Source organism: Gaeumannomyces tritici (genome assembly GCF_000145635.1).
Source record: "Gaeumannomyces tritici R3-111a-1 unplaced genomic scaffold supercont2.6, whole genome shotgun sequence".
NCBI classification, from domain to species: domain Eukaryota; kingdom Fungi; phylum Ascomycota; class Sordariomycetes; order Magnaporthales; family Magnaporthaceae; genus Gaeumannomyces; species Gaeumannomyces tritici.
The window spans coordinates 2,113,189-2,136,598 of NW_008804550.1; the positions used below are offsets into that span (position 1 = coordinate 2,113,189).

The following is a 23,410-nucleotide window of genomic DNA, read 5'->3' on the forward strand; positions in this document are numbered from 1 at the left end:
CAATTCTCATCAAATTCAAGCAGAGGGGAGGCGTATTCATGAGGAAGGAACTCGACATTTTATGACATGAAATCACAAACAAGTGTCAAATAAGACCATCACTCGCCATGGCGCCCACCGAATCAACAATCCTGAGCAACTACCTGCTCGTCCCCGCCCAGCTCCCCACCATCATCTCCCTCGACGAATTCAGGTCCTTTTTCCCGCCGGGCCAGCGCTCGTCTCCCCAGGTGCGCACTCTGTATCGGGACCTGCAGCGTCAACGTAACGCTATCGTCGACAATGTGGCCGAGAATATCGATGCCGAGGCCGGCCAGCGCGCCAGGGCCATCCGCCGCCAGGTCGCCCGCGTGAAGTTGGGCGCTGCGGCCGACGAGATAGACCCGGAGGACGAGGTCGAGAAAGTTGTAAGGTTCCTTGCGTCCTCAAGTCTCCTCCTTGTACGCGCCGGCTGTTGACAGCCATCTTCCATTAGCTACTGGCCTCCGACCCCAATACAAGGCCTGAGGCATCGCAGCACACTCTCGCCTCTGTCGTGGCGGACATGGAAGCCGCCGCTACCGCTCTTGAGCGCCAGATCCAGGATATTCAGTCTGAAGAGGCCGAGATCCTCCAGTCGATCCAGCAGACGATCGGCGATCTTAGTGATCTCCGATACGGCCGCCTTGCCAACCCAAGGTTGTCGGAGCAGGTCCTGGATGGCCTGCGAAACATGGAAGCCATCTGCAAAAGAAGCCCCGAATCAAGATAGTCCCGAACTCACTGTGCCATTCCGCTCGCAACAGTACAAATGTCCTAATCGGCCAATAACCTATAACCAAGTGCCTAGCAGACAAAGAAACCCGCCTATAGAGGCATCCTAGGCAACGAGACGCCGAGCTGGCCTGCACGCGCCCTCGAATCCAGCCGGAGTTGCCTCGCCTTAATCTGATATCCAAAATATAAAATGAAGCACCTAGCCGGCCGCACAGACGACCTCATGCGCCCCAACGTTCACATGAACATGGTGCTCAACCATACCACCCACAGCCACACCAAAGACATGCCACAGGCGCCACGTGACAGGCTCATCACGGAGTAGCATGGCTTACCTGGGGCCGGCGGCATCTCCCGGAGCAGCGCCACGACGGGCAGCCTGCGCATTAGGGGGCGGTTGCATACGGCGGTTCCTGTTGGCGCAGTGTCAATCAGCAAAGGGCCGTTATGGGATGGAGCTGACGATCCATGGCAGGAAGGTTGCTGTAACTCACATCATGCTGCGGCTGATAAAAGACACGACCAGCATCACGGCCCAGTTGGGCACAACGGTGAAAAACCAGATGACGTAGGCGAACGGGACGCTGAGGCCAAACTCGGCAAACTTGCCGTTGAAAGGGTGGAACACGCTCTCGTTCACCTTCCAGTCCTCCTTGTTGCCCTTGACGTATCCCTCCTCATAGAGGTCCATGATGGTCTGGGGAGTGGTGGTGTTATGGGACAGACGCTTGATGACGATCTCGACAGGGGCGGGGGCCGGCAGCATCTTGAAGGTCCAGATGGACGGCGCCGAGCACGACCACACGGTGCACAGCAGTGCGTTGTCCTCGCAGTTAAGGAAGCCAAGGTGCGGCGACTTTTCAAGGGCGGCAATCTTGGGTGCCGTATCGTTCCACGCAGCCTCGGCCTGTTCGCATCGGCCTGGGCGACGAAACCACACTTGTTAGCGCAACTGCCCTCGGACAAGACAGAACGCCGCGAGGGCTATATGAGGTCAGGAGTTCAGACACTACGTACCCCAGCAGGTCTTGTTACGGCCAGTAACCATTACCCACCACTCCTCGGGCTCCAGCGCCTCGGGCCTGACCGGTCCGTACAGCGTGTCCTTCCAGTTCTCCATAGTGAAGACTTGAATAGGCTTTGCAGGAACGGCTACCTTGGGTGCGGCCGTGGCATCTTCTGGCTGCACCGTCTCGGCCGCTGGGGCGGAGCCCGGAACGGTGGCGCCGAATTGGCCCATGAAGTTCTGGAACTTGGCCTTGTACTGGTCAAAGGCGCCCTCGGCCGAGACGCCGAGCACTGGGAGCGCCAGGGCGAGGGATGTGGAGAGGCGCATGATGAATGAGCTGCAGGACAACGATGAACAAAGAATGGGGATCGCTCGACAAATGGAGTGTTGGAGCGAGGGATTTGGAGCTGTTGAGTTAAAAAGCAACCCGCGGATGATGTAAGGCAGCGTGAGGGGTTCGGGGTTCAGCTGCTAGCGGACAAAGCTGGCACTGGTGCCTGGTCGAAGATCCGGGGTCAAGCGGTGCAACCACACTACCCTCTTCGTCCGTGAGACGATCGAGCGACAACGATCGATACAATTAAAAGATTTCTTAGACTCAAAAAAGCGTCTGCGGCCGTGAGTGATACAAATTACCGTGCTGAAAACGCCGGGAAATTAGACAGCCGTTGGAGAGTTGGCCCTGGTGTTGTATGGATCGCAATCCTGGGTCTGGGGAAATGGACAGCACGACTTCAACAAACCATGGGGTTGTCCAGGGAGCCACGCAGTCCTTCGGGGTCTGGCCCGCGGTTCCAGGGATGGTGTCGAATCAAACTGTTTCACCAGCCACAAACGCCACATTTGTGGCCATAGCTTCAACAGCTGCGTTGCGACGAATCTCGGTTGGCCCGCTTTGAGTGGAGTGAGTCCCTAGCCTGGCTGATGCGGCGGCGGTTTGACGCGAAGAGCTCGCGGTCCAACAATTCGCAATGCCGATGCTGTTTCGCTGCCGGTCACCTAAACCATATTCATAGCTGCACGTGCTTTTGCTGCGATGGTGAGTCGTAAATACCATCCCGCCCCTACTTTGTTGCAATTCTGACCCTTAACCTCCTAGCCACCAGCTTCGCGAGCTCAGAAGCGCAAACACGAGCCGCCAGACGCGTCGCAAGATGTCGCCGACGCGTCAATTGCCCGGGCTAGGCGCGCGATGAGGCGCCAGCCCACCACTGCCCAGACTGCTCCCGCCGAAACGGAATCCGGAGACACAGCGCGCTCCCACAAGCGACATCGTTCGAACCAGACCGTGGACCCCGCCCTCGACGATAGCATAGTTGATGCCACCAAGCCGAGGAAGAGGGGTAGGCCATCCCGCGCCGCGCCTGTTGTGGATGATGATGTAACCCCTGCTGCTGCTGCCGCTGCTGCGCCAAAGAGAAGAGGCAGGCCATCAACGAAACCCACCACCGCTACCGAACCCGAACCGCGCCCCGAGCCTGACCCTCCCCCGCCGCACGCAAAAGAGCCGGACGATGTGCCTCGCGGGGGCAAGCAACGGGGCAGGAAGAAGGCGTCGGCAGTGACTCGGGAGGAAGCGGAGGAAGCTGATGTCTCCCAGGAGGCTGGAAAGGCCGGAGCCCCGTACAGGCGATCCAAGAGGTCGTCCCAAACGTCGGGCGCCAACACCTCCGCCCCGGGACCAGATAATCCAGCCGAGTTATTGTCCGCCGAAGCAGCAGGCGCCTCTAAGAGAAAGCGCGGCCGGCCCTCTCTCTCTAGCCTTGCTATACAAGAGACCCAGAACCAGAGGCCCTCGTCCCCAGGACCACAACAAGGTCCAAAGAAGAAACGCGGGCGTCCATCCTTGATTGGACAGCAGGCTAGGGAACCGCCAGAAGCAGAAGTGGCAGAAGGATCTCAGACAGCGGATCCTGATGCGGCGACCGCGCAGGACAGACAGCCCACTCGCAGACGCCAGCGTCGATCAGAACCAGAGGCCGCAGGCAACCAAGAGCAGAGTCAAGGGGCGGCGGAGGCAGATGCAGAGCCAGAATCCACTGCCCGCCCCAGGAAAAAGCGGCCATCAACACAGGCCGCAGATGCGGCAGAAGAGGAGGCCGGCGGGCACCCAGGGCCAACATTCGACTCCAAATACCAGTACATCCAGGAGTGCATGCAGCTGGTGCCACGATCGAAGATCGCCGCCAAGTGGGGCCCGCTTGATGCGGCTTCCATCGACGCCGTGCGGGCCATGTTGCTTGATGCCCAGCGCCCCGTCCTATACCACCTCCGCGACACCCAAAGACGCCAAGAGGCTGCCTCCTCTATCCTCTCGGCGGTGTGCGGGAGGATCCAGAGAAAACTGGGGAGGGGTTTGCCATTCCCACCACCTGCGTTTGCCGCAGGAGGGGCTGGCCGCGGTGCATCCGCGTCAGCAGGCCAGCTCAGGTCCGGCCATGAGATCGAGCTGGATTACGAGCGGGCCGTGGACGCGGCCCAGGCGCTCGAGGATCAGCTCAATCCTTCCCTCCATGCCGTGGAGCTGCTCAAGGCCGAGATAGAGAAGGAGGAGCGCCTGCTGGAAAATGACTACAAGGTCCTGCGGCAGCTAGAGACAAACGCACGAGACGAGGCGCGAGAATGGAAGAAGAACCTAAGAACGTCTCACGTATTGGCGCCAGACGTTCAAAGCCGCGAGCCTCCCACTATTGGCCTGATCTTGGCTGAGAGACAGTCAGGCGGGCTTTACAAGGTTTGTGCTGCATCATCCTCCTGTCATCCCACGTGTCGACAGCTGATATACTGACAGTTCATGTAGGATCTGGACGACAAGGAGCTTCTTGGGCTCTCGCAACAGATGAATAACCACCTGGATAGCATGAGGGGGAACCTGCAGCAAATCGGCCCTCTTCTACCAGCCATCACGAAAAGCAAGGCGGCGCTCCACGAGGTGCTGCTGCGGCATTTGGATCCGGGCCAGTGTGATGCTGTTCTACTCGGTTGAAGCGTATCAGGGGTGTATGCTTGCTTGGATAACTCTTGTTCTTGCTGTACTTTGTTTGTATCTTAACATTATGACCGGGAACGATCGTCCACGAATCTATGTCTTGACGATTAGCGAGGTCGAGGTCGGGTGGGGGGGTCTGTCTGGTGGCACGATGAGAAGCGCATCGACAAAGGAATGTTGCCAGAGGTGCGCTTCGGCCATGTACGCGTTGTTTCTGCAGAGCCCGCTGCCCGGTGGCACCACGTCAGGCCCTCCACTGCAGCAGCATTGCAGAGCCGGACTGGAGACCTGAGGGGCCTGGGCGCTGCAGCAATCCCTGCCTTGGCAGACACAATGAGCGTCTCGCCTCACTCCCACACCGATCCTCAATCCCAGGCGGCGGGGGGAAGTCCGCCATGGTACCTCAAGGGACCGCAGGCATCCCCGCCAGCACGCAGCAGCAGCCGCCCCTAGACGGCCACAGGCTTGCCTTCCGTGGTAGCTGCGTGGGGCATGCGGGGGCCCGACCTTTGCTTTTTTTTTTTTCCCTCCTGCTAGTTGGCATGTACGAAAATGCGCCGGCACGGGTTGGGGGTTGAGGGACTTGATCTAGTCAGTAACCAGTCTGTCGATTCCGTAGCCCCACAGAGACTAAGCCGTATTGCATTGGATCGACCAGCCTCAATATTGGATGCCCAGCGGATGGTGGGTGGTGGGTGGGAGTGGGAGTGGTGGGCAAAGTTGGGGTTGGGGGACGCATCTGCAGCTGCACCTCTTTTCCTGACAAGCTTCAGTCCGTGTGAATATCAAGTGCAGGAAACGGCAGAGCTAGCTTCTGGTTTACTGTAGCAGCTGCAACAATGCCTGCAACAATACCTGCAACAATGCCTGCAATAATGCAAGCCACCAAGCCTATGCGTGCATCCCAAATGCTGGACTGCTAGCGACACAGGCATCGTGTTTTGCGCAGATTTCCCCCACAAGTCAGTCCTCGGATTCCGCGGCGAGGAGGCTAATATGCAGAAGCCAGCACCAAGCTAGCACGTCCTGCCGTTGAGCATTGACGCCATCGGCCCCTCCATGCTAGAAAGTTTACCTGAGGCGAGACGTCTAGACCACCATACGGGACCCTGCCCCACCATGCAGCACCGCTGGGACCAAGCTGGTGAGGGGCAGAACGAGAAGAGAGAAAAAAAAGAAAAAAAAGGGGAGAAACCTGGGAAATATTGAGGATCTTCACTGATTGAGCTTATTCTCGCTCGCTTTCCGTGGAAACGCAAGCTTACCCCACCCCGCTTTCGGACCTCTGTAACCACCACCATCCCACCTCGCAAGCTCCCCTGGTCGCTTGTCTCACAGTCGTCCAGTCTTGCGCCCAACCATTGTAGCTCTCGGCCATCCGTTAGTCGTACACCGCTCTCTTTCCCGGCCCTCGCCATCCCATCCCAACCACGCCTGCTGCTACCTACCTGGCCTCCGTGCCTCCCTGGTGGAGCCGAGAAGGCCGTGTGCCTGGTTGGAGCTGGCTGTGCCCCACTTGCTCTGTGCCCGCTGAGATACAAAACTGCCCTTCCACCTCGATCCCAATCCCCTTCTGCCTCTCGTCTCTCGTCCCTCATCTCCCTTCTCCTCTTGTTTCTTCCCCCGTCTTGCTCCATCTCACTCCGCCGGGGAGACTGAACGCAAAGAAAACACCACGTACGCAATTCCCCGCCTAGACCCGTCTTCCACAGCAACACCCGCCCATAGTCTTCCCCTACTGACATCAGCCTCAGAAAGCTACCAGTTGCCGGACAACAAAACTGCCCAGCATGGTTCAGTCAGCAATCCTCGGTTTCCCCCGCATGGGTGTCAACCGTGACCTGAAGAAGGCCACGGAAGCCTGTATGTTATAGAGATACACCCTCTCGCGGGACAGGTTCCTAGAGCTCGGGGCATATTGCTGACGACAATTCTAGACTGGGGTGGCAAGATCTCGCAGGATGAGCTCCTGGCCGAGGCCAAGAGGCTGAGGCTCGCACATTGGAAGATCCAGAAGGATGCCGGTGTCGACAGCATCCCCAGCAACGACTTTGCCCTGTACGACCATGTCCTTTCCCACATCCAGGACTTTGGTGTAAGTATCAATGCCCCAAATCTGTCTTCCGATGCGTCTAGAGTAAGCCCTAGCAGCTCCCGGGTTCAATGACGCTAACGCAAGCGACTGGATCAACAGGCTGTCCCCGAGCGCTACTCTAGCTCCAAACTGAACCCCGTCGACGAGTACTTCGCCATGGGCCGTGGCCACCAGAAGGACGGTGTCGATGTTCCCAGCTTGGAGATGGTCAAGTGGTTTGACTCCAACTACCACTACGTCAAGCCGACCCTGCAGAACAACCAGACCTTCAAGCTGACGGCCAACCCCAAGGCCGTTGCTGAGTTCAAGGAGGCCAAGGAGGCTGGCATTACCACCCGCCCTGTCCTGGTTGGACCCGTGTCCTTCCTTCACCTGGCCAAGGCCGACCGCGACCAGACCGTCGACCCCATTGACCTGCTTGACAAGCTGGTCCCCATCTACGAGGACCTGCTCACTCAGCTGAAGGCCGCCGGCGCCGAGACGGTCCAGATCGACGAGCCCGTCCTCGTCTTCGACCTGCCCGCCAAGGCCAAGGCTGCCTTCAAGCCCACGTACGAGAAGTTTGCCAGCCTGGGCGACAAGATCCCCAAGCTGGTCTTTGCCACCTACTTTGGCGACATCGTTCACAACCTCGAGGCCGTCCCCAAGGACATCTATGCCGTCCACGTCGATCTCGTCCGTAACCCTGAGCAGCTGGAGGCGGTCGTCGGTGCCCTGGGCTCCAAGACTATCCTGTCCGCCGGTGTCGTTGATGGCCGCAACATCTGGAAGACCAACTTCAAGCGCGCCATTGAGACCGTTGAGAGCGCCATCCAGAAGCTCGGCAAGGAGCGTGTCATCGTCGCCACCTCGAGCTCTCTCCTCCACACACCCCACACCCTGGCCAGCGAGAAGAAGCTTGACGCTGAGATTGCCGACTGGTTCTCGTTCGCCTCGGAGAAGGCTATCGAGGTTGCCATCATCGCCAAGGCTGTGACTGACGGCCCTGCTTCGGTGCGCGAGCAGCTTGAGGCCAACGCCAAGTCGATGCAGGCCCGTGCCACCTCGGCCCGCACCAACGACCCAAAGGTCAAGGAGAGGCAGTCAAAGATCGTCGAGTCCGACTACAACCGCAAGTCGGAGTTCCCCGTTCGCATTGCGGCGCAGCAGAAGAAGCTGAACCTGCCCCTGTTCCCCACCACCACCATTGGCTCGTTCCCCCAGACCTCGACCATCCGCGCTCAGCGTGCCAAGCTCACCAAGAAGGAGATCTCGACTCAGCAGTATGACAAGTTCATTGAGGAGGAGATCGAAAACAACGTCAAGATTCAGGAGGAGCTGGGCCTGGACGTCTTTGTTCACGGTGAGCCCGAGCGCAACGACATGGTGCAGTTCTTTGGCGAGCGTCTTGATGGCTACGCCTTCACCACCCACGCCTGGGTTCAGAGCTACGGCTCGCGCTGCGTGCGGCCTCCCATCATCGTCGGCGACATTTCTCGCCCGGCCCCTATGACTGTGAAAGAGAGCAAGCACGCCGTAAAAGTGTCAAAGAAGCCGATGAAGGGCATGCTGACGGGCCCCGTCACGTGCCTGCGGTGGTCGTTCCCTCGTGACGACGTTCACCAGTCGGTTCAGGCCGAGCAGCTCGCCCTGGCTCTGCGCGACGAGGTTGTCGACCTCGAGAAGGCCGGCATCGATGTCATCCAGGTCGACGAGCCGGCTCTGCGTGAGGGTCTGCCGCTGCGCTCTGGCAAGGAGCGTGATGCCTACCTCAAGTGGGCCGTCAAGGCCTTCAAGCTGTCGACCTGCGGTGTTGAGGACCCGACCCAGATCCACTCGCACTTCTGCTACTCGGAGTTCCAGGACTTCTTCCACGCCATCGCTGCCCTCGACGCCGATGTTCTGTCCATCGAGAACAGCAAGTCGGACGCCAAGTTGCTCAAGGTCTTCGTCGAGGAGGCCTACCCCCGCCACATCGGCCCGGGTGTATACGACATCCACTCCCCGCGTGTCCCCAGCGAGCAGGAGATCAAGGACCGCATCGAGGAGATGCTCCAGTTCCTCAAGCCGGAGCAGCTTTGGATCGACCCCGACTGCGGTCTCAAGACGCGCCAGTGGAAGGAGACCAAGGAGGCACTCCAAAACATGGTCAACGCCGCCAAGTACTTCCGCGCCAAGTACTCCAAGTAAATAAGACTTGGTTAAAGCAAGGCTTGCCCCGCTTTCTTCTCTTCGTGTGTAGAGATTTTTCACGTTTTCTTAGGGCGAGGATACTACCCCCTTATTTCGCTTCTCTTTTCATGTCTTCTTTTTGGGATTTCGGCAAACGACTTCAACAGCGGCGTTTTACCATTTCATCTTTGGGACTAGCGTTGGTCAAACATATGAGACAAAAGTAGAGGGTCTCCGGGAAATCGGTGTTTTGGCGGTTGGGAGCGGTTTTAACAACGGCGAAAGGGGAGGGGATTCAACATATCAGAGGGATTACAGAAAAGTCCGGAGACCTCTAGGGATATCGCCCATCAACCGGGCATCCCGCTAACGATCATACCCGCATTGCTTTGAATTTCAATCAATAATGCAACATTACGAATGCGTTTCGCCAGAAATATCTTGCCCGGATTTACTGAGTTGTGCTGGTCGTCAATTATGGGTAAAAGTGAATGAGGTGTAGGGATGGCCTGTTCCGCTAGGGTTGTAAACTTGGATGTAAATGCGCAGGCACGCCCGTCACAAAAAAGCGGTAATCTTACAGGTCCCAGGAATGACGATTGTTAGTGACATGGCCTTTCCTAATCTTTTTTTTGTGGTGGGCGTGGCAGGACACAATATCTACAGCGCCGTGTCCAGTTGGTGACGTTGACTCCCTCGCATACCCCTAGTTTGGATATAACGGGAAAACGGACCATTAACCACACCATATGACACACAATGGCAACATGCTACGAGTAGATTGGCTGAGGGCAGCTGGTTTCTATAGCGTAGCCAAGGCTACCAGGTCAGGGAAGAAGGGATTACGAGTGGCATGTAAGATGAAATATGATGCTTGGTAGGCTCTCAAAAGACCACGGTGGGTGAAATAGGTAAACAAACATGCATACATACATACAGCAAAAGGACGACAAAACCAAAATAACCAACATCTCAATGCAAACCACTCCCACGTGGTCACACACACACCCTTACTCGGCCGTCAGCTCGGCAATGCGCCTCTCAATCTCGGGCACCTGGCGCAGCTTGACCTCGAGGTCCTCCTTCTCGTCCTCGAGGCGGAGGCGGGCGTCGGCGTCGAGGCCGGTGAAGACGTAGTTGCCCTGGCCGTCGAACTGCAGGATGCGGCTGTGGTACTTCCACAGGCTGCGGCGGTGGCTGACCGTCATGAGGGTGACGCCGAGGGCCTTTGCGTTGTCGTACATGACCTTCTCCGTCTCGAGCGTGACGCTCGAGGTGCACTCGTCCAGGATGGCGTAGCGCGGCCGGTGGTAGAAGAGCCGGGCCATGGCGACGCGCTGCTGCAGGCCGCCGCTGAGCACGTCGCGCCACTCGGCCTCGGCGTCCCAGCCCTCGGGGTACAGGTCGACGAGGTGCTCGAGGTTGAGGATCCGGAGGATGGCCAGGAGGTCCGCGTCCGAGACGCCCTTGGCCCGCACCGCGCGGAGGCCGTCCGGGTACGTGATTTGCTGCCGCAGCGAGCCGCGCGACAGGTAGGGGCGCTGCGGGATGTAGAAGATGGACGTGAAAGCCGGCTTGTGGACAGTGCCACCGTAGACGGGCCAGAGGCCGCCCAGGATGCGGAACAGCGACGACTTGCCGCAGCCGTTGGGGCCCACGACCAGGAGGTGGTCGCCCTGCTTGAGGGAGAAGGACAGGGCCTTGACGAGGACGTCGCCGTTGGGGGAGATGATGGGGCTAGCGAGGCTGGGTCAGTATCCTAGGGGGTATCTAGCAGCTGGTGGTTGAGAATAGAATGCACTTACACGTCGATAAACTCGATATCCTCGCTCTCCACAATCTTGCCGCGGCCCTTGAGCACGGCGGCGTTGTCCTCGGTGCCCGAGGCCGAGACCAGCTTCTTCTTGAAGTGGCCGGCCTGGATGTCGTCCATGACGCCGAGCAGTGAGGCGACGCGCGACGTGTAGCCCGCAAGCTCCATGACCTCGCGGTACGAGAACATGATGCGGCCAAAGGCGTCCGAGGCAGACAGCAGCATGCGGCGGTTGGTCACGAAGCTCTCGGTGCGGTCGCCCATGTTCATGGAGACGTGGCCAGGCAGCTTGACGAAGACGGGCACCGAGCACAGCATCAGGCCCAGGGCGCCCCAGAAGTACTTGATGACAAAGTCCTCCATGAAACCGTGGTAGAAGCGGCGCCGGAGGATGTAGTTGACGTGCTTGATCAGGGTGAAGTAGCCCTTGTCGAGCGTATTCTTCTCGGCCTCGTGGCCCGCATAGAGCGCCACCTCCTCGCAGTGATCGATCAGGCGCGAGTGCTGGAATCGGAACTCGCCCTCGAGCCGGGCCTCGTCGGCCACGTATTTGCCGAACGGCGGCGTCAGTGCCCTCATGACGCTGGCAGAGAGCTGCACCAGAAGCGACATGAAGACGACGCCCTCGCCACCCACGCTTCTTGATAGAGAGTGAGTGTAGATTGTCTGTTGGTTGGCACGTTAGTATTTGTACCAAGGAGTGGACAGCAAGGTAGAAAATGGGAAGCGGAATACGAACCATGTCTAGGAGCGGCTTGGCCAAGTTGCTGTATACCTCTGCCAAACTGTTGGAAAACTTGGCAACATCCACAGCAATCAGCTGGTCGGCGTTCTTTATCCTGTCGTCCAGGGCCGAGATGCCGTAAAATGTGAGTTTGGACAGATACTTGTCGTGTATGTGCTGCGTTAACCTTGTCCGGTACTTGAGGGAGAGCTCCGCTTGGTGATAAGAGAGCTGTCGACACGATATGGTTAGCTGTGTGCGCCATCCGTCTTAGTTCCTGAAGAGACAAGAAACGCACCATGGAGTTGGTAAAGGTAGCCGGCACAGCAATCAACATCCACCACACGATTCGCTTCAGGAACTCCTTGCCGTTTCCCTTGACGAGGCTCTTGACGATGGCGCCGTCCATGGCGGCGACCTTGAGGCTGATGAGCGTGCGCACTACCAGGAAGAAGCTGTGGCTAATGAGCAGGCGCGTCTCCTTGCTACGCCAGCCGGGCACCACGATGCGGACCAGCTTGAGCAGCGAGCGGAAGAACTCGCGGTTCAGCTCCACCTTTTTGCGCTTCTTGCCCGCCGCCGCCGCCGTTCCTCCTCGCCCCCTCTTGCCGCCCTTTGCGGCGGCGGCGGCGGCGGCATCACCACCACCTTCCACGTCGTCGCCCTCGTCCTCGTCGTCGTCGGCGGCCAGGCTCGACGTGCCCGTGTCGGCGTCGCGGGCCTCGCGCTCGCGCTGCGAGGCGGCCTTTTGCTCGGCGACGGCGGCGCGCACGCGGTGCACGAGGGCGACGAGAAGGGTGAGGTAGACGGCGCGCGAGATGCGGGTGCGGTGCGACAGGTACGTCTGCGTGAGCTGGGCCACGATAGCGCGCGCCGTCGCGCCGGGCGACGCCGACGCCGCCGCGGCCGCCGCCCCCAGCCGCGCCGAAAGCTTGGACTGCGCCGCCATCTAGTGTCTGGCCTTTTTTTTCCTCCCCACCCGCCTCTCGCTCTCTCTCTCTTCCTCGCTCTCGCACTGCTACGCGCGCGACCTGTGGCTTCTAGGCCCGGTCAATTGCCGTTGGGATTCGCGCGATGGTGGTTTGAGATGAGGCGAGGATCAGGTGGGAGGCTCGTCGGCTGGTGGGAGAAGGAGGCGGGGGTCTCCCGAAAGGTCCGGGTTCGACGGTGAGCTAGGTGGTTGGGGGTCAGGAGGTGTCGCTGACGGCCGAGGCGGGAGTTCTCGGAGCTGGCGAGGTGGCGCGTGGCCGTTCAACGTTGGCGAGATTCAAGAGAGAAGAAGGAAGAGGCGCGCCAGCTCCCAGCATGGTGGTCTGTACAAGGGCGGCGCTACGAGCCAACAGTCGAAACGGAGCAGCTCTAGCAAAGGTCTCCCGAGCTGGCCTGTGTTTTTGTTGCGGCTCCCAATTCCGTAATTCGTCCACCATTCCCATTCCCTCGGCAGGCGGGTTGGCGTCAGCGTGCGCCCTCCAACCGGGGGGTAGGCTGCTTCCACACTCGTCCCCACACAACCACAAAAAAACGGAGCCGCACGCTTCAACCGTCTGAGCCGCGGCGCCGGAACGCATGTGATTGTCTGGGGGCGCCAAATCCGGGGGTGTGGGCCGTGCGTGCTGCATTGGGCGGGCTGTGATTGGCCCGTGCATGTGTGGCTGGTGGCCGGTGGCAGCCCGCACTCCGTTTTCAATAGTGGCTTGCGTGCTCGTCACCGCACCACATGAAATCGCCCTCCGCCTCCTTATCCTTATCCCCCCCCTTCAGCACTAACACCGATGCGCCGCCAGCCATGCCCGGTCTTTTGAGTCTTCTGCTGGGCGCCCTCGCCCTCACGCGGCAGGCCACGGCAAATGTGGAAAAGACGATATTCCTGGGCCCCGAGACCATCAACATGCCCCAACAGGGCCCGACTTTTGGGAGCCTGCGCCTCGACGTGCTGAGCCCGGCTGCCGACTTGACCGTCAGGACCCACCTCCAGGCCGAGTTCCCCAACGGCACCAGCGGCAGCCGGGGGAGGGCCACATGGCTCCTGCTCGACGACCTGACCCCTGGCCAGCGCTACGAGGTCAGGGTGTGCTGGGCCGCCACTGTAGGGCACATTCGCTTTCTTCTTTTTAGGCGTATACATGACTGGTTGTCCTGCATGACATGATCTGACATGCGAACCTGTAGCAACCAACCGCATTCACCCTGGAAGCGTATGAGATCCCGGTGGTGTGGGAAACCCCAGCCCTGATCTCGTCCCTGGCCGAGTATTCCTCATCACGCATACAAGAGGACGAGGCCGAAGATGATGTTGTGGACAAGCAAGGCAGCAAGCCCGGAAAGCCGAGGAAAACGAGCCCGCAATCCAGAGGCAAGGAACACCAGGCCTCGATGTTGCTGCTCCAGATCCTTGCGGCCGCCGACTACTACACCGACAACCAGACCCTGATGAGCAACGTGGCGCCCGTGCACGTCGACATCATCCTGGACCCATTTATCCTGAACGTCTTGCCCCAATCCCTTGCCCCGACCGTGGTGTACGTCCTCTTTGTCGCGGCCATCTTTTGGTTCGTTGCCCAGCGGGCCGCGGCCTGGGTACAGAAGCTGGCCGTCGACGGCTCCCGGCCGCAGTCATCCAAGAAGGAGCAGTGAGCCGCCACGCCCACCACAAAAAAGATGGCAGTCGCACCTACAAGACGGGGGGAATAGGAATAAGAATAATAAGAGAAATAAGAATAAGCTTAAGCTTATATAGGAAAGTTACATAAGAAATCTCACAGAGGAAAACTACATAGGAAATGTCACATAAGAAAGTTCAAGGCACTACATTGCCACCTTACGAAATTTTATTGTTCCAGAATTTAATCCATGTTTAACCAGCGAACTCAAATTCGACTCTTGACAGAACCTCATGGTCAAGTGGCAAGCTCCCAAGCAGTATCCCCCGCTGTTTTCGCTCTCTTGCCACCGATGCCTCAAAACGTGGTATATTGTTAAATAACGTCCCTGCCGATAGAACGCTGGGTCATATCTCGATTACTAGTATGGTGGACGACTTTGATAACCTGGCTGGCTGGGCGGAGGAGGGTGGCCGGGGTAAGCAGGCTGGTGAGCGTACTGATGCTGGCCGCCATAGGGAGGTTGAGGTTGAGGCTGATGGTGTTCGTATTGCGGCTGACCTCCGTACGTGGATCGTTGCGCGTAGCCTCCGTACGGGGCCGGCGGCTGTTGGTGCGGAGGCTGCTGGTATGCCGGTGAGTGCTGTGGTTGTTGAAACGACGGCGACTGCTGCGGCTGATGGTACGACGGGGAAGGCTGCGAGTGGGGGGCCGGGGCGGAGCGGGCAGTGGGCGATGTGCCAGGTTGAGAGGGTGGCTGGTAGGATATCGGAGGCGCAGTGCCCGAGTAGCTAGCAGGCCCAGCATTGGAGTAGCCAAAGTTTCCGCTCTGTTGTTTTGCAGCTCGTCGTCACCGGTCAGCCCAGCCGGCGCATATCATCACTCATGATGCGACATGCAAAACGTACCGGTTTTCCCTGGCTCCCACCAAACATGGTGGCGACGCCTCCCATGACAGCACCCGCGAGACCGCCTGACGAGTGCGGCCCCGTCTGCGGCGCGCCGTGGTAGCTTTGGGGCTGCGGCTTGTCCCCGCCAGACGAAAACAAACTCGAGGCAAGGCCACTGACGAGTTTGCCGCCGAAGTTGCCAGCGCCACCGCCGCCGCCGCCGCCACCTTGTTTACCGGCGAATGAGTTGAGAGCGTTTTGTGCAAAGGACTAGAGTGTAGATAAACCGTGTTAGACAGCCCGCATCCAGGCGATACCGGATCCCACCAGAAGATGTGAGACGGGCAGGAGAGAAGCTTACGCCAAGGCCCCTGTCACCACTAGGTCCGTCCATTCCGCGGGTGCCCTCGAGTGCTCCGGCGGTGCCTGGTGGGAGGATGGGTTCCAGCCTGCCGTCTGCGTGCTGTATGGTCTGACTACCGTCGGGGTGAGTTATTATGCGCGGCTGCTGGGCGGGGGATGCGCCCGAGGGGGGGATGCCGTAGGGGTGATTGACGGAGCTGTTGGCCGGGGTGCTGATGGCGGTGGGCGCGGGCTGCGTCGGCACGTCCCACTGCGAGCGACCGGTGCCAAGCTCGACGTAATAGTACTTGCGCGTGGACTCGTCCCACTGCGCGATCCAGCCTGACGGGAGAGGTGGTGGGGCGACAGAGGGACCTGGCGCGCTGGGTGACGCTGTGCCGGCCATTTATGTGTTTTCCGGAAGGGGGCTGGCGGCTGCTGCGTGTCTCTGCTGCTGGGCGGGGGAGAGCACGGGCGTGCGGGAGGGCAGGAGCTGTGGTGTGCCCCGAGGCTCGGTGGTGGCTGGGCACCTGGGTCAGTGGCTTCGCCCCAACCGGAGGAATGCGGGCGCGGTCGCAAAGGGGAAATGATGGCGCCGAGCGGCGAGTGGGAGGCAGCAGCGTCGGGTGGCAAGGACCCCGACCCTTGGCTGTTGGTGCTGGCTGGCAGGATCTTAGTTTGGGGTTAGAATTCGAGCGAGCGCGCGGCTGGAGCTGGTGGCGGCGCGCGCACTGACTGGGGGTTAAATGTATTTTTCGATTTGCGTCAAATCAATCTTTCAGCTCGACAGGCGGGGTCGCTCTTGCCGGGGTCGCCTGGCTGGGGTGCTGGGGTCAGGTCTCACTTGGGCGCCGCCTAGTGGCGATAAAAACACGCGCTCAGCACGACACCAGCCCCCAGGCGAGATGGAGACGACGCGACCGAAGTCTGGTCAGATTGGGCTGCCACGCTGCTTACCACCTTGGGCAGCCCGCAAGGTCCATGTTGCTCGCTGACACGGGCATGAATGAGAGCATGAAGGCTGGTGGAGGCAAGTGCGAGTGAAGCTCACGCCTGCCCTCATCAGCCCCGCCCACGCAATTTGATCAAGCCCTCCATCTCCTAGCGGGGATGGCAGATGGAGCAGGCTGTGGATTTACCCCGTTAAAACAGGATCGAGGCCCAGTGGCATGATGGGGAAGGTGGGAAACCGGCACAACACCCTGCCTGACTGCTTTTCGTAGTTGTTTCTGTCCCATTGATGCTGTCCCATTGATGCTGCCCCCGCCTGCCACTTCGTCCCATGTGGTCTTTCCATCGTTAGTGTTGATGTCAGACAGAGTCGTGTAAGAAGAGCGGAGAGCCATCACTATCGGTTCATTTGGCCTGGATAACCCCTTTTCATCACCCAAACACAAATCGAGTCGCCATGGCGCAGGACGGCAGTGTATTGTCTGGCAAACTCGCCCTCATTACGGGTGCCTCTGGAGGGTGTGTTTATATCCTGTGTCTTCCCAGAGGTAAAACAAGACCCCCGAATGGCTGACCACCCCCAGGATCGGCGCGGCCGTCTCCAAGGACCTCTGGGCGCTGGGCGTCGACCTCGCGCTCACGTATTGGTCGTCGCGGGACAAGATCGACGCCCTGGTGACGGAGCTGGAGGCGGCGCCGGCGCGGGCCGACGCCAAGATCTCGGTGCACCGCATAGACATGGGCACCAACGACGACCCGGACTTTGACTTTCTGTTCGACGAGATCGAGCAGCTGCAGGCGCGGAGGCCCGACATACTGGTGGCCAACGCCGGCTACGGCAAGCGCAAGACGTACATCGAGGACATCGACCTGGACGAGTTCGACTACATGGTGCGCGTCAACCTGCGCTCGCCCTTTGTGCTGGCCAAGCACTGCGTGCCCGCCATGGCCAGGAGGGGCTGGGGCCGCCTCGTGTTCGTGTCGTCCATCGCCGCCGTCGGCGGCGGCATCAACGGGCCCCACTACGCCGCCAGCAAGGGCGGCCTGTCGGGCATGATGCGCAACCTGGCGGCGCGCTACGCCAAGGACGGCATCACGGCGAACGACGTCGCCCCCGCCATGATCGGCGAGACGGGCATGATCGGCGGGCCGCGCGACGTCGAGGGCACGCCGGGAGACGTCAAGAACATACCCGTCGGCCGCCTCGGCACGCCCAAGGAGGTCGCAAACGTGGTCACGATGCTGTGTCAGACGGGCTACATGACGGGGCAGAGCATCCTGCTTAGCGGAGGGCTAAAGTGATCTAGATGCGCATGTATTTAGAGGCCGTCTACTATGTATGAGCTTTGTTGTGTTCTTTTTAGGTACCAGCTCATCTCTACCATGATATGAAAAGGAAGCGCGCCACCAGTCTAATTTTACAAGCACCACCGAAAGTCGGGCGACGCCGGCCCGTCGCGCAGCTTCTCCGTCGGCACGTCGATGGGCCTGACCTTGACGCCCTGGGCCGCGTCGCGCCTCCCGTTGTCCCACATCATGTACAGGCCCAGCGCGACGGTGAGCAGGCCGCCGAGGCCGCCGAAGGCGGCCGTCGTGGCCAGGGCGGGCAGGTACTTTGGCGCGTCCTTGTTGAGGAAGATGTTTGAGCTCACGACGCCCATGAGGTTGGCGACGGGCACGGCGATGCTGGTCAGGACGACGCGCTTGCCCTCGTGGGCGATGTTGTTGTTGTACAGCACGTCGAGCAGCACGCTGGGCGCCGACGTGCCCCACGTCATCATGAAGGACGCGAAGTAGGCCACCATCTGCTGGCTGCCCAGCACGTCGTCGAGCCCGGCGTAGACGGCCATGCCGACAAAGGTGAAGAGGAAGCCGAGGGCGACAAAGGGGAAGCGCAGGCGCGTGTAGTCGCTCGCAAAGGCCAGGACCAGCAGCATGACGGCGCCCGTGACGTTTGGCGCGACCGTGTACAGGTTCGTCTTTGCGGGCCCGTAGCCGAGCCGCTGCACGATCTGGGGCAGGAACAGGTTGACCGACTGCAGCGGCACGCCGAGGCACATCTGGATTGCGAGGATGAGCCACGAGGTCCAGTGCTTGAAGATGGAGAGCGACTCGCGGATGTTGAGTTTCTCGTTGACGACGGACGAGCTATCCATCTGCATGCGGTGGTGGGCCAGCCGGCGCTCGTCCTCGGTCAGGAAGCGCGCCTCGGACGCGGACAGGGGTAGGTACCAAAAGGCAAAGACGGAAAATGCCACGGTCCCCGCCCCTTCGATGACGAACAGGTAGCGCCACGGCTCGATGGCGCCGCCCTGGATCTGGAAGACGCCAAAGGACAGCAGGCCGCCAAAGGCGGATGCGATGCTCTGGGCGGCGTAGAAGATGGCCAGGCGGCGGGCCAGCTCGCCGCGGCGGTAGAACATGGTCTGGTAGTAGATGACGAGGGGGAAGAAGGCGCTCTCGGCCATGCCCAGGAACCAGCGCAGCGCGAAGAGGCCACTGAAGTTGTGCGTCACCACGACGAGCAGCGTGGCCATGCCGAAGCAGAACATCATGCACGGCAGCACGCGGCTCGGCCCATACTTCTTGCCGACGATGCCGAGGAACGGGGCCGTGAGGACGTAGGGGATGAAGAATACGGAGAGCAGGATGTTGTAGTCGTTGCCCTGCAGGCCCAGCGACTTCTCGAGGCCGTTGGTCTTGGCGTTGCCCAGGTTGCTCTTGTCGAGCGAGTTGAAGAGGTACATGACGGATAGCACCGGCAGCAGCCGCAGGTCGAACTTCCATACCAGCGAGCGCTCCGCCTTGGGGTCGATGTTGAAGGGGTCCGAGGTCGCGGCGGTGGTAGCGGCGGGCCCGCTTAGGACGACGCCGACGCCCGTCACACTCTCGGGCTTGCTGTCGGTTGTTGCCTTTTCCGCCGCGTCCATATCGGCGGGCGTCTTGGATGGCACAGACAGCCCGTCCACCTTGTCCCGGGGGTCGGACATTGCGATTGCTGTTCTTGTCTGCTGTGACCCAATTTACTGTGAGGCTGTTGTGTGGATGAACTTCCTCTGACAGGGGAGACGGCGACTAGGGAGGGTAAAAGCACAGCTTTGGAGGGCAGAGGCTGGGTGGGATTCGGAAAGCCTCTTATACGATATGCGGGATGCCACCCACACTCCCCGATCGGAATTGCCATGCTCAGAGTAACCAAAGCCTCAGGGACTGACAGGACCTGAATGGCAGGGTCCGACCATCGTTAGCCGGCCCCTGCCGCCAGTGTTCACAGGCATGCTCGCAGCCGTGGGCGACATATCCCCGATTCGTGTCTAGGGTGCTACGTGGGGTGGGGTCGCGCTGCCGTCGTCCGGGGCCGCGCGAGTCACTTGGCGAGCGATGTATCTGCGGCTCGATGGGGACTAGAGGCCGGGTTCGGCATCCTCTAGGCTGTAATTGGCGGGCGAGGTCGAGGGAGAGAGGGGGGAAGAGGGGGACAGGTCGCTGGCGTCGGAAGCCGCGTGGTGTGCTGCCATGACGGATAGCGGGGCGGTCATGACGACGGAGATGAACGCGGTGTAGGTGAGATAAGAAGATGCCCGGGGCAATTTCGTGGGAAAGAACTCTGCCGAAAAAAAAACACGGTTTCCAGTGTTTCCCATTGTCAAAAGCGTTACCCAAACGGCCGGGTTTCTGCTATCGGTGCCAGTGGGTCCCGCCAGCCCAGACCTGCCCGCGCTCCCAAGGCCGTTATCACCTACGATCTGGGTACGCAACACTCTACCTCGTTTGTCACAGTGGGCTCTCAGCCTGCGCTCTCCGGTCGCGGCCAATCGGCGAGGCCTCGTGGGAGGGGGCTTCTCCGCAGACGCCCCGCCGACCCTGCTTCTCCGCATTTCCCGATACGACAAAGAAAATCCGGCGGCCGGTGTCGTTAATGACTGGTCCAGATGACTGCCTGGATCGACTTGTGGAGGCAGCATTTCCGAGGGGCCAGTTACTCACTGGGTCACGGGAAATGGGTGCTGGCCGGAGCCTGCTCGGAGCATGCCCGTCACTCGTGGGAATAGATCCTCCCATGAAAGGAATGCGCCCAAGCGCCGTTTGTGGCGGCCTTGGCGCTGCGAGCTCGTCTTTGATCGATTTTTGGAGGCGCATTGATGAACTCGCGTGGCAGGCAGCCCGGCTTTGTACTGTTCAACCTCTTTACCGGCCTCGGGGTTTGCGATTACTGATTACTCAGCCCTTGCATCCCAAAAGCGACCATGTTCCTGTAGACGACACCATTAGTGACTGGGCAAAACGTCGAGCCCCCATCGTATGTGCTGTGATGATGTACAACGGCGGCTTGGACCACTCACCGGCTCGCCCTCGTATATCCCCACGGCAATTGAGAACAACCGTGGACTCCAATTGGACCATTTCGCTTTCCGAAAACTGGCAACATTCTACATGGCGACTTTTGATTCGGCTGTGCGTAAAAATCCCAAGCTATTCCCCAGGGTCAACTGCGCCCAGCTGGCCCTCCAGGTGTAGCTATAAAAGATGCCGTACAGGACATGTCAGCACAGAAGCCTTCTCTCGTCCCCAACATGATACCACCGAGACCGACATAGGGCAAAACAGCCACAGCCACAGCCACAGCCATGGATCTCAACGTCATAGCAGTCGTTTCGGCGCTGCAGACAGTCGTCCTATTGCCCAAGGATGAACTTTTCGGCTTATCAGCGGTCAAGGTTTGGCTTGGGTTGATGTTGGCGCAGTGCCTTCTTACCAAGATGTACAGCATCTGCATATATCCCCATTTTGTCTCGCCGCTGCGGCATCTCCCAGGTCCAAAGGTATGGATATATGGAGGAGGCCTGCCGCGGTTATGCCCGGCTGTCTGCGTGCTGGAGGTACAGGGTCTGAGCTAACCGCCAGACCGCTCGACTAATAGGACAACCACTTCTTCGTCGGGCAAGCGGCCAGGCTAATGATGGCGGCAGGCCCGCATGACCTGTATGAGGAATGGGCTCGGAAATGGCCCGACGCGCCTTTCATCCGTCAGCTCAGCGTCGGCAACCAGGAGCTCCTCATCGTCAACAGCCTTGCAGCGCAGCGGGAGGTCTTGGGAACCCACGGCAATGATTTTGTCAAATCCGACCTCTTCAATAGGCTGTTTGGCGAGATCATCCCGGGCGGGCTCCTCTTCACCAAAGGGGAAGAGCACAAGAGGCGAAGGCGGGCGCTGGCTGGGCCCATGTCCCTACCCAAAATCCGCAGGCTGGTGCCTGTTTTCCAGGAGAAGGCAAGGGGCTGGGTCAACTCTCTTCAGTCTGGGCTGGACGCTGGAGGCGACGGTGTCTGGGAAGGTGAGTGCAATTACAGGCTATCCCTTCGGTCCAAGACGACGAGGCCTGCTAACGTCAGAGTCCTCACCATTTTACATCAGTCGAGTATAGTATGCACGAGCTTCTCCTAGAGATGATCGTGGTCACTGTCCTTGGGGTGGAGCTGGCACAGATGGAGTCGCCATCGTCGATGGGCTTCGCCGAGGCTTATCATAACCTTCTGCAGCCATCGAAGCTCAGCATGATAATATGGTTCGTGAATGCCATGGGGCTTCCAATGCGCTGGCTACCCCTTAAAAGCAACAAGAAGTGGCTCGAGGCGAACTTTACGATTCAGAGCATGATCAAAGACGTAGCGCATCGGAGGGCCGAGAATCTAAGGGCGGCCGGTCGCAGGCGTGACGCCGAAGATGTGTCCGATACGCGCCGTGACCTAACGACCTTCATGCTTGAAGAGTCGCTTTTCGGCAAAGGTGAACTGAGCGAGTCCGAGATCGCAAATGGCGTGAGTCTTCGTCTTGTCCTTTTCCAAAGCGGGATGCTGGAGGTGTCTGGCTCGACGCTGACCAGACCCCTGAACAACACTAGCTTCTTGAACTCGTCGGCGCAGGTAAGTTATTGTCAATACAACATGTCCGAGGCTTGCTGTTCGTTACTAACATGGATACATTTTTGCTTATAGCACATGACACGTCGTCTTCTGCCATTACGTGGATTATATTTCAACTAGCAGCAAGACCAGAGATGCAGGAGCGATGTAGGGTCGAGGTGTTGGCGGTTACCGACGATATCGACGCGGGGATGTTGGAGAACTTGCCCTTTTTGGACAAATTCATCAAAGAGGTCTTGAGGATGTATTCGCCAAGTAAGCTCCTAGATTGTGTCAGCCCAGCTGAGGCGGCCACTCTGCTAACAGCTTGACCGCAGCGATTGTTTCGCTCCGAGAAGCAGCAAAGGACATGGTGATCGAAGGCGTCCCGATCGCAAAGGGCACCTCGATTGTCATCTCGCCGGCCAATATTGGACGCAACCCCAAGGTCTGGGGTCCTGATGCAGACACCTTTGATCCAGACCGCTGGAGTAGGCTCGAGGGGGACGCGGCCAGTCCCTATGCGTTTGGTGCTTTCAACAATGGGCCACGCATCTGCCCTGGCAGGCAACAAGCAATGCTCCAGATGAAGGCCATCCTGTGCGAGCTGCTCCGTGCCTTTCACCTCGAGCCGGTGGACACTGCCCTGAAGTTCCAGAACCCGACGGTGATGTTGAAGCCCAAGGGCAAGCTGAGGGTCAGGGCGAGGCGGCTGGAGATGTAGCCTGCAGATGGGGAAAGAGGTCAAAGCAAAGCAGGAAAATCATTGCTGCCTTGAGGCCAGCTGGCCTGATGCTTTTGTAGTATTCTGGGCGTGTGGGTGAGGCCGCAAGGCCAGGGAATTCACGTAACAAGTGACTAAAAGAATCCCATCGATCTGTCTGGAATTACATGATGCCGAGCCTGAAGCAAGTTGATGCACCGTGTCATGTCGGTGCTGGCACAGTCCAGCCGCGCCTCAGCTATTTTTGATGCATCGAGGGGCGAGGTGGATCCTTTGATCCGCAGCTTCCGCCAATCAACATCTTAATTGGGGCACCTCGGAGGCAGTCTTTTGTGACCACAGGTGTCCTTTTGGGCTGGACAGGGGCAGGCTGCGTGCTGTACTTCACTGTAGCGCACGCATTGCACCGCACCGTCCCACCGTCCGCCAGGCACAGCAGGGCGGCTCAGCTTGAGGCCACAT

The 23,410-nt window shown here is 59.5% G+C and overlaps 12 protein-coding genes across 12 annotated transcripts; 7 read left to right on the top strand and 5 right to left on the bottom strand.

Moving 5' to 3' along the window:
- Positions 1 to 107: 107 nt before the first annotated feature.
- GGTG_11095 (hypothetical protein) lies at positions 108 to 751 on the top strand (the record flags this gene model as incomplete). The annotated part of the gene is made up of 2 exons (XM_009228975.1): positions 108 to 407; positions 476 to 751. The coding sequence occupies 2 exons, from the start codon at positions 108 to 110 to the stop codon at positions 749 to 751; spliced, it is 576 nt and encodes a 191-aa protein (XP_009227239.1).
- Positions 752 to 770: 19 nt separating this feature from the next.
- GGTG_11096 (hypothetical protein) lies at positions 771 to 2,562 on the bottom strand. Its single transcript, XM_009228976.1, has 3 exons — positions 1,774 to 2,562; positions 1,251 to 1,677; positions 771 to 1,169 (listed from the first exon to the last, which is right to left on the bottom strand). Exons 1-3 carry the CDS (start codon positions 2,090 to 2,092, stop codon positions 1,088 to 1,090), a joined length of 828 nt encoding a protein of 275 aa, XP_009227240.1. The 5' UTR covers positions 2,093 to 2,562; the 3' UTR covers positions 771 to 1,087.
- On the top strand, positions 2,510 to 4,751 carry GGTG_11097 (hypothetical protein; the record flags this gene model as incomplete). Its single annotated transcript, XM_009228977.1, has 4 exons — positions 2,510 to 2,544; positions 2,621 to 2,669; positions 2,865 to 4,499; positions 4,566 to 4,751. The coding sequence occupies 4 exons, from the start codon at positions 2,510 to 2,512 to the stop codon at positions 4,749 to 4,751; spliced, it is 1,905 nt and encodes a 634-aa protein (XP_009227241.1).
- A 177-nt stretch (positions 4,752 to 4,928) lies between these two features.
- GGTG_11098 (hypothetical protein) lies at positions 4,929 to 5,412 on the top strand (the record flags this gene model as incomplete). Its single annotated transcript, XM_009228978.1, has 1 exon — positions 4,929 to 5,412. One exon carries the CDS (start codon positions 4,929 to 4,931, stop codon positions 5,205 to 5,207), a length of 279 nt encoding a protein of 92 aa, XP_009227242.1. The 3' UTR covers positions 5,208 to 5,412.
- Positions 5,413 to 5,975: 563 nt separating this feature from the next.
- GGTG_11099 (5-methyltetrahydropteroyltriglutamate-homocysteine S-methyltransferase) lies at positions 5,976 to 9,448 on the top strand. The gene is made up of 4 exons (XM_009228979.1): positions 5,976 to 6,431; positions 6,509 to 6,617; positions 6,692 to 6,849; positions 6,949 to 9,448. The coding sequence occupies exons 2-4, from the start codon at positions 6,545 to 6,547 to the stop codon at positions 9,016 to 9,018; spliced, it is 2,301 nt and encodes a 766-aa protein (XP_009227243.1). The 5' UTR covers positions 5,976 to 6,431; positions 6,509 to 6,544; the 3' UTR covers positions 9,019 to 9,448.
- Positions 9,449 to 10,010: 562 nt separating this feature from the next.
- GGTG_11100 (ATP-binding cassette protein) lies at positions 10,011 to 12,486 on the bottom strand (the record flags this gene model as incomplete). The annotated part of the gene is made up of 4 exons (XM_009228980.1): positions 10,011 to 10,737; positions 10,806 to 11,479; positions 11,553 to 11,768; positions 11,836 to 12,486. The coding sequence occupies 4 exons, from the start codon at positions 12,484 to 12,486 to the stop codon at positions 10,011 to 10,013; spliced, it is 2,268 nt and encodes a 755-aa protein (XP_009227244.1).
- A 238-nt stretch (positions 12,487 to 12,724) lies between these two features.
- Positions 12,725 to 13,156, bottom strand: GGTG_11101 (hypothetical protein; the record flags this gene model as incomplete). Its single annotated transcript, XM_009228981.1, has 1 exon — positions 12,725 to 13,156. The coding sequence occupies one exon, from the start codon at positions 13,154 to 13,156 to the stop codon at positions 12,725 to 12,727; it is 432 nt and encodes a 143-aa protein (XP_009227245.1).
- Positions 13,157 to 13,258: 102 nt separating this feature from the next.
- GGTG_11102 (hypothetical protein) lies at positions 13,259 to 14,403 on the top strand. The gene is made up of 2 exons (XM_009228982.1): positions 13,259 to 13,623; positions 13,707 to 14,403. Exons 1-2 carry the CDS (start codon positions 13,324 to 13,326, stop codon positions 14,169 to 14,171), a joined length of 765 nt encoding a protein of 254 aa, XP_009227246.1. The 5' UTR covers positions 13,259 to 13,323; the 3' UTR covers positions 14,172 to 14,403.
- On the bottom strand, positions 13,978 to 16,752 carry GGTG_11103 (hypothetical protein). The gene is made up of 3 exons (XM_009228983.1): positions 15,389 to 16,752; positions 15,046 to 15,297; positions 13,978 to 14,966 (listed from the first exon to the last, which is right to left on the bottom strand). Exons 1-3 carry the CDS (start codon positions 15,773 to 15,775, stop codon positions 14,559 to 14,561), a joined length of 1,047 nt encoding a protein of 348 aa, XP_009227247.1. The 5' UTR covers positions 15,776 to 16,752; the 3' UTR covers positions 13,978 to 14,558.
- On the top strand, positions 16,244 to 17,794 carry GGTG_11104 (3-oxoacyl-[acyl-carrier-protein] reductase). The gene is made up of 2 exons (XM_009228984.1): positions 16,244 to 16,839; positions 16,905 to 17,794. Exons 1-2 carry the CDS (start codon positions 16,778 to 16,780, stop codon positions 17,620 to 17,622), a joined length of 780 nt encoding a protein of 259 aa, XP_009227248.1. The 5' UTR covers positions 16,244 to 16,777; the 3' UTR covers positions 17,623 to 17,794.
- On the bottom strand, positions 17,579 to 19,435 carry GGTG_11105 (MFS transporter). Its single transcript, XM_009228985.1, has one exon. It carries the CDS (start codon positions 19,308 to 19,310, stop codon positions 17,739 to 17,741), a length of 1,572 nt encoding a protein of 523 aa, XP_009227249.1. The 5' UTR covers positions 19,311 to 19,435; the 3' UTR covers positions 17,579 to 17,738.
- Positions 19,436 to 20,372: 937 nt separating this feature from the next.
- Positions 20,373 to 23,211, top strand: GGTG_11106 (cytochrome P450 3A5). Its single transcript, XM_009228986.1, has 6 exons — positions 20,373 to 21,143; positions 21,242 to 21,656; positions 21,737 to 22,140; positions 22,224 to 22,245; positions 22,318 to 22,500; positions 22,563 to 23,211. Exons 1-6 carry the CDS (start codon positions 20,949 to 20,951, stop codon positions 22,946 to 22,948), a joined length of 1,605 nt encoding a protein of 534 aa, XP_009227250.1. The 5' UTR covers positions 20,373 to 20,948; the 3' UTR covers positions 22,949 to 23,211.
- Positions 23,212 to 23,410: the final 199 nt, after the last annotated feature.

Excerpts from the sequence above, each read along its gene's own strand:
- GGTG_11096 (XM_009228976.1), bottom strand. The coding sequence starts at position 2,092 with ATGCGCCTCTCCACATCCCTCGCCCTGGCGCTCCCAGTGCTCGGCGTC. Across the intron at positions 1,678-1,773 it reads CCGTAACAAGACCTGCTGGG|GCCGATGCGAACAGGCCGAG; the intron begins GTACGTAGTGTC and ends TTCGTCGCCCAG. Across the intron at positions 1,170-1,250 it reads TTTATCAGCCGCAGCATGAT|GAACCGCCGTATGCAACCGC; the intron begins GTGAGTTACAGC and ends CTGCGCCAACAG.
- GGTG_11099 (XM_009228979.1), top strand. The coding sequence starts at position 6,545 with ATGGTTCAGTCAGCAATCCTCGGTTTCCCCCGCATGGGTGTCAACCGT. Across the intron at positions 6,618-6,691 it reads GAAGAAGGCCACGGAAGCCT|ACTGGGGTGGCAAGATCTCG; the intron begins GTATGTTATAGA and ends CGACAATTCTAG. Across the intron at positions 6,850-6,948 it reads CCCACATCCAGGACTTTGGT|GCTGTCCCCGAGCGCTACTC; the intron begins GTAAGTATCAAT and ends CTGGATCAACAG.
- GGTG_11102 (XM_009228982.1), top strand. The coding sequence starts at position 13,324 with ATGCCCGGTCTTTTGAGTCTTCTGCTGGGCGCCCTCGCCCTCACGCGG. Across the intron at positions 13,624-13,706 it reads GGGTGTGCTGGGCCGCCACT|CAACCAACCGCATTCACCCT; the intron begins GTAGGGCACATT and ends GCGAACCTGTAG.
- GGTG_11103 (XM_009228983.1), bottom strand. The coding sequence starts at position 15,775 with ATGGCCGGCACAGCGTCACCCAGCGCGCCAGGTCCCTCTGTCGCCCCA. Across the intron at positions 15,298-15,388 it reads GTGGTGACAGGGGCCTTGGC|TCCTTTGCACAAAACGCTCT; the intron begins GTAAGCTTCTCT and ends TCTACACTCTAG. Across the intron at positions 14,967-15,045 it reads GTGGGAGCCAGGGAAAACCG|AGCGGAAACTTTGGCTACTC; the intron begins GTACGTTTTGCA and ends GCAAAACAACAG.
- GGTG_11104 (XM_009228984.1), top strand. The coding sequence starts at position 16,778 with ATGGCGCAGGACGGCAGTGTATTGTCTGGCAAACTCGCCCTCATTACG. Across the intron at positions 16,840-16,904 it reads ATTACGGGTGCCTCTGGAGG|GATCGGCGCGGCCGTCTCCA; the intron begins GTGTGTTTATAT and ends GACCACCCCCAG.
- GGTG_11105 (XM_009228985.1), bottom strand. The coding sequence starts at position 19,310 with ATGTCCGACCCCCGGGACAAGGTGGACGGGCTGTCTGTGCCATCCAAG.
- GGTG_11106 (XM_009228986.1), top strand. The coding sequence starts at position 20,949 with ATGGATCTCAACGTCATAGCAGTCGTTTCGGCGCTGCAGACAGTCGTC. Across the intron at positions 22,246-22,317 it reads TCTTGAACTCGTCGGCGCAG|CACATGACACGTCGTCTTCT; the intron begins GTAAGTTATTGT and ends TTTTGCTTATAG. Across the intron at positions 22,501-22,562 it reads CTTGAGGATGTATTCGCCAA|CGATTGTTTCGCTCCGAGAA; the intron begins GTAAGCTCCTAG and ends GCTTGACCGCAG.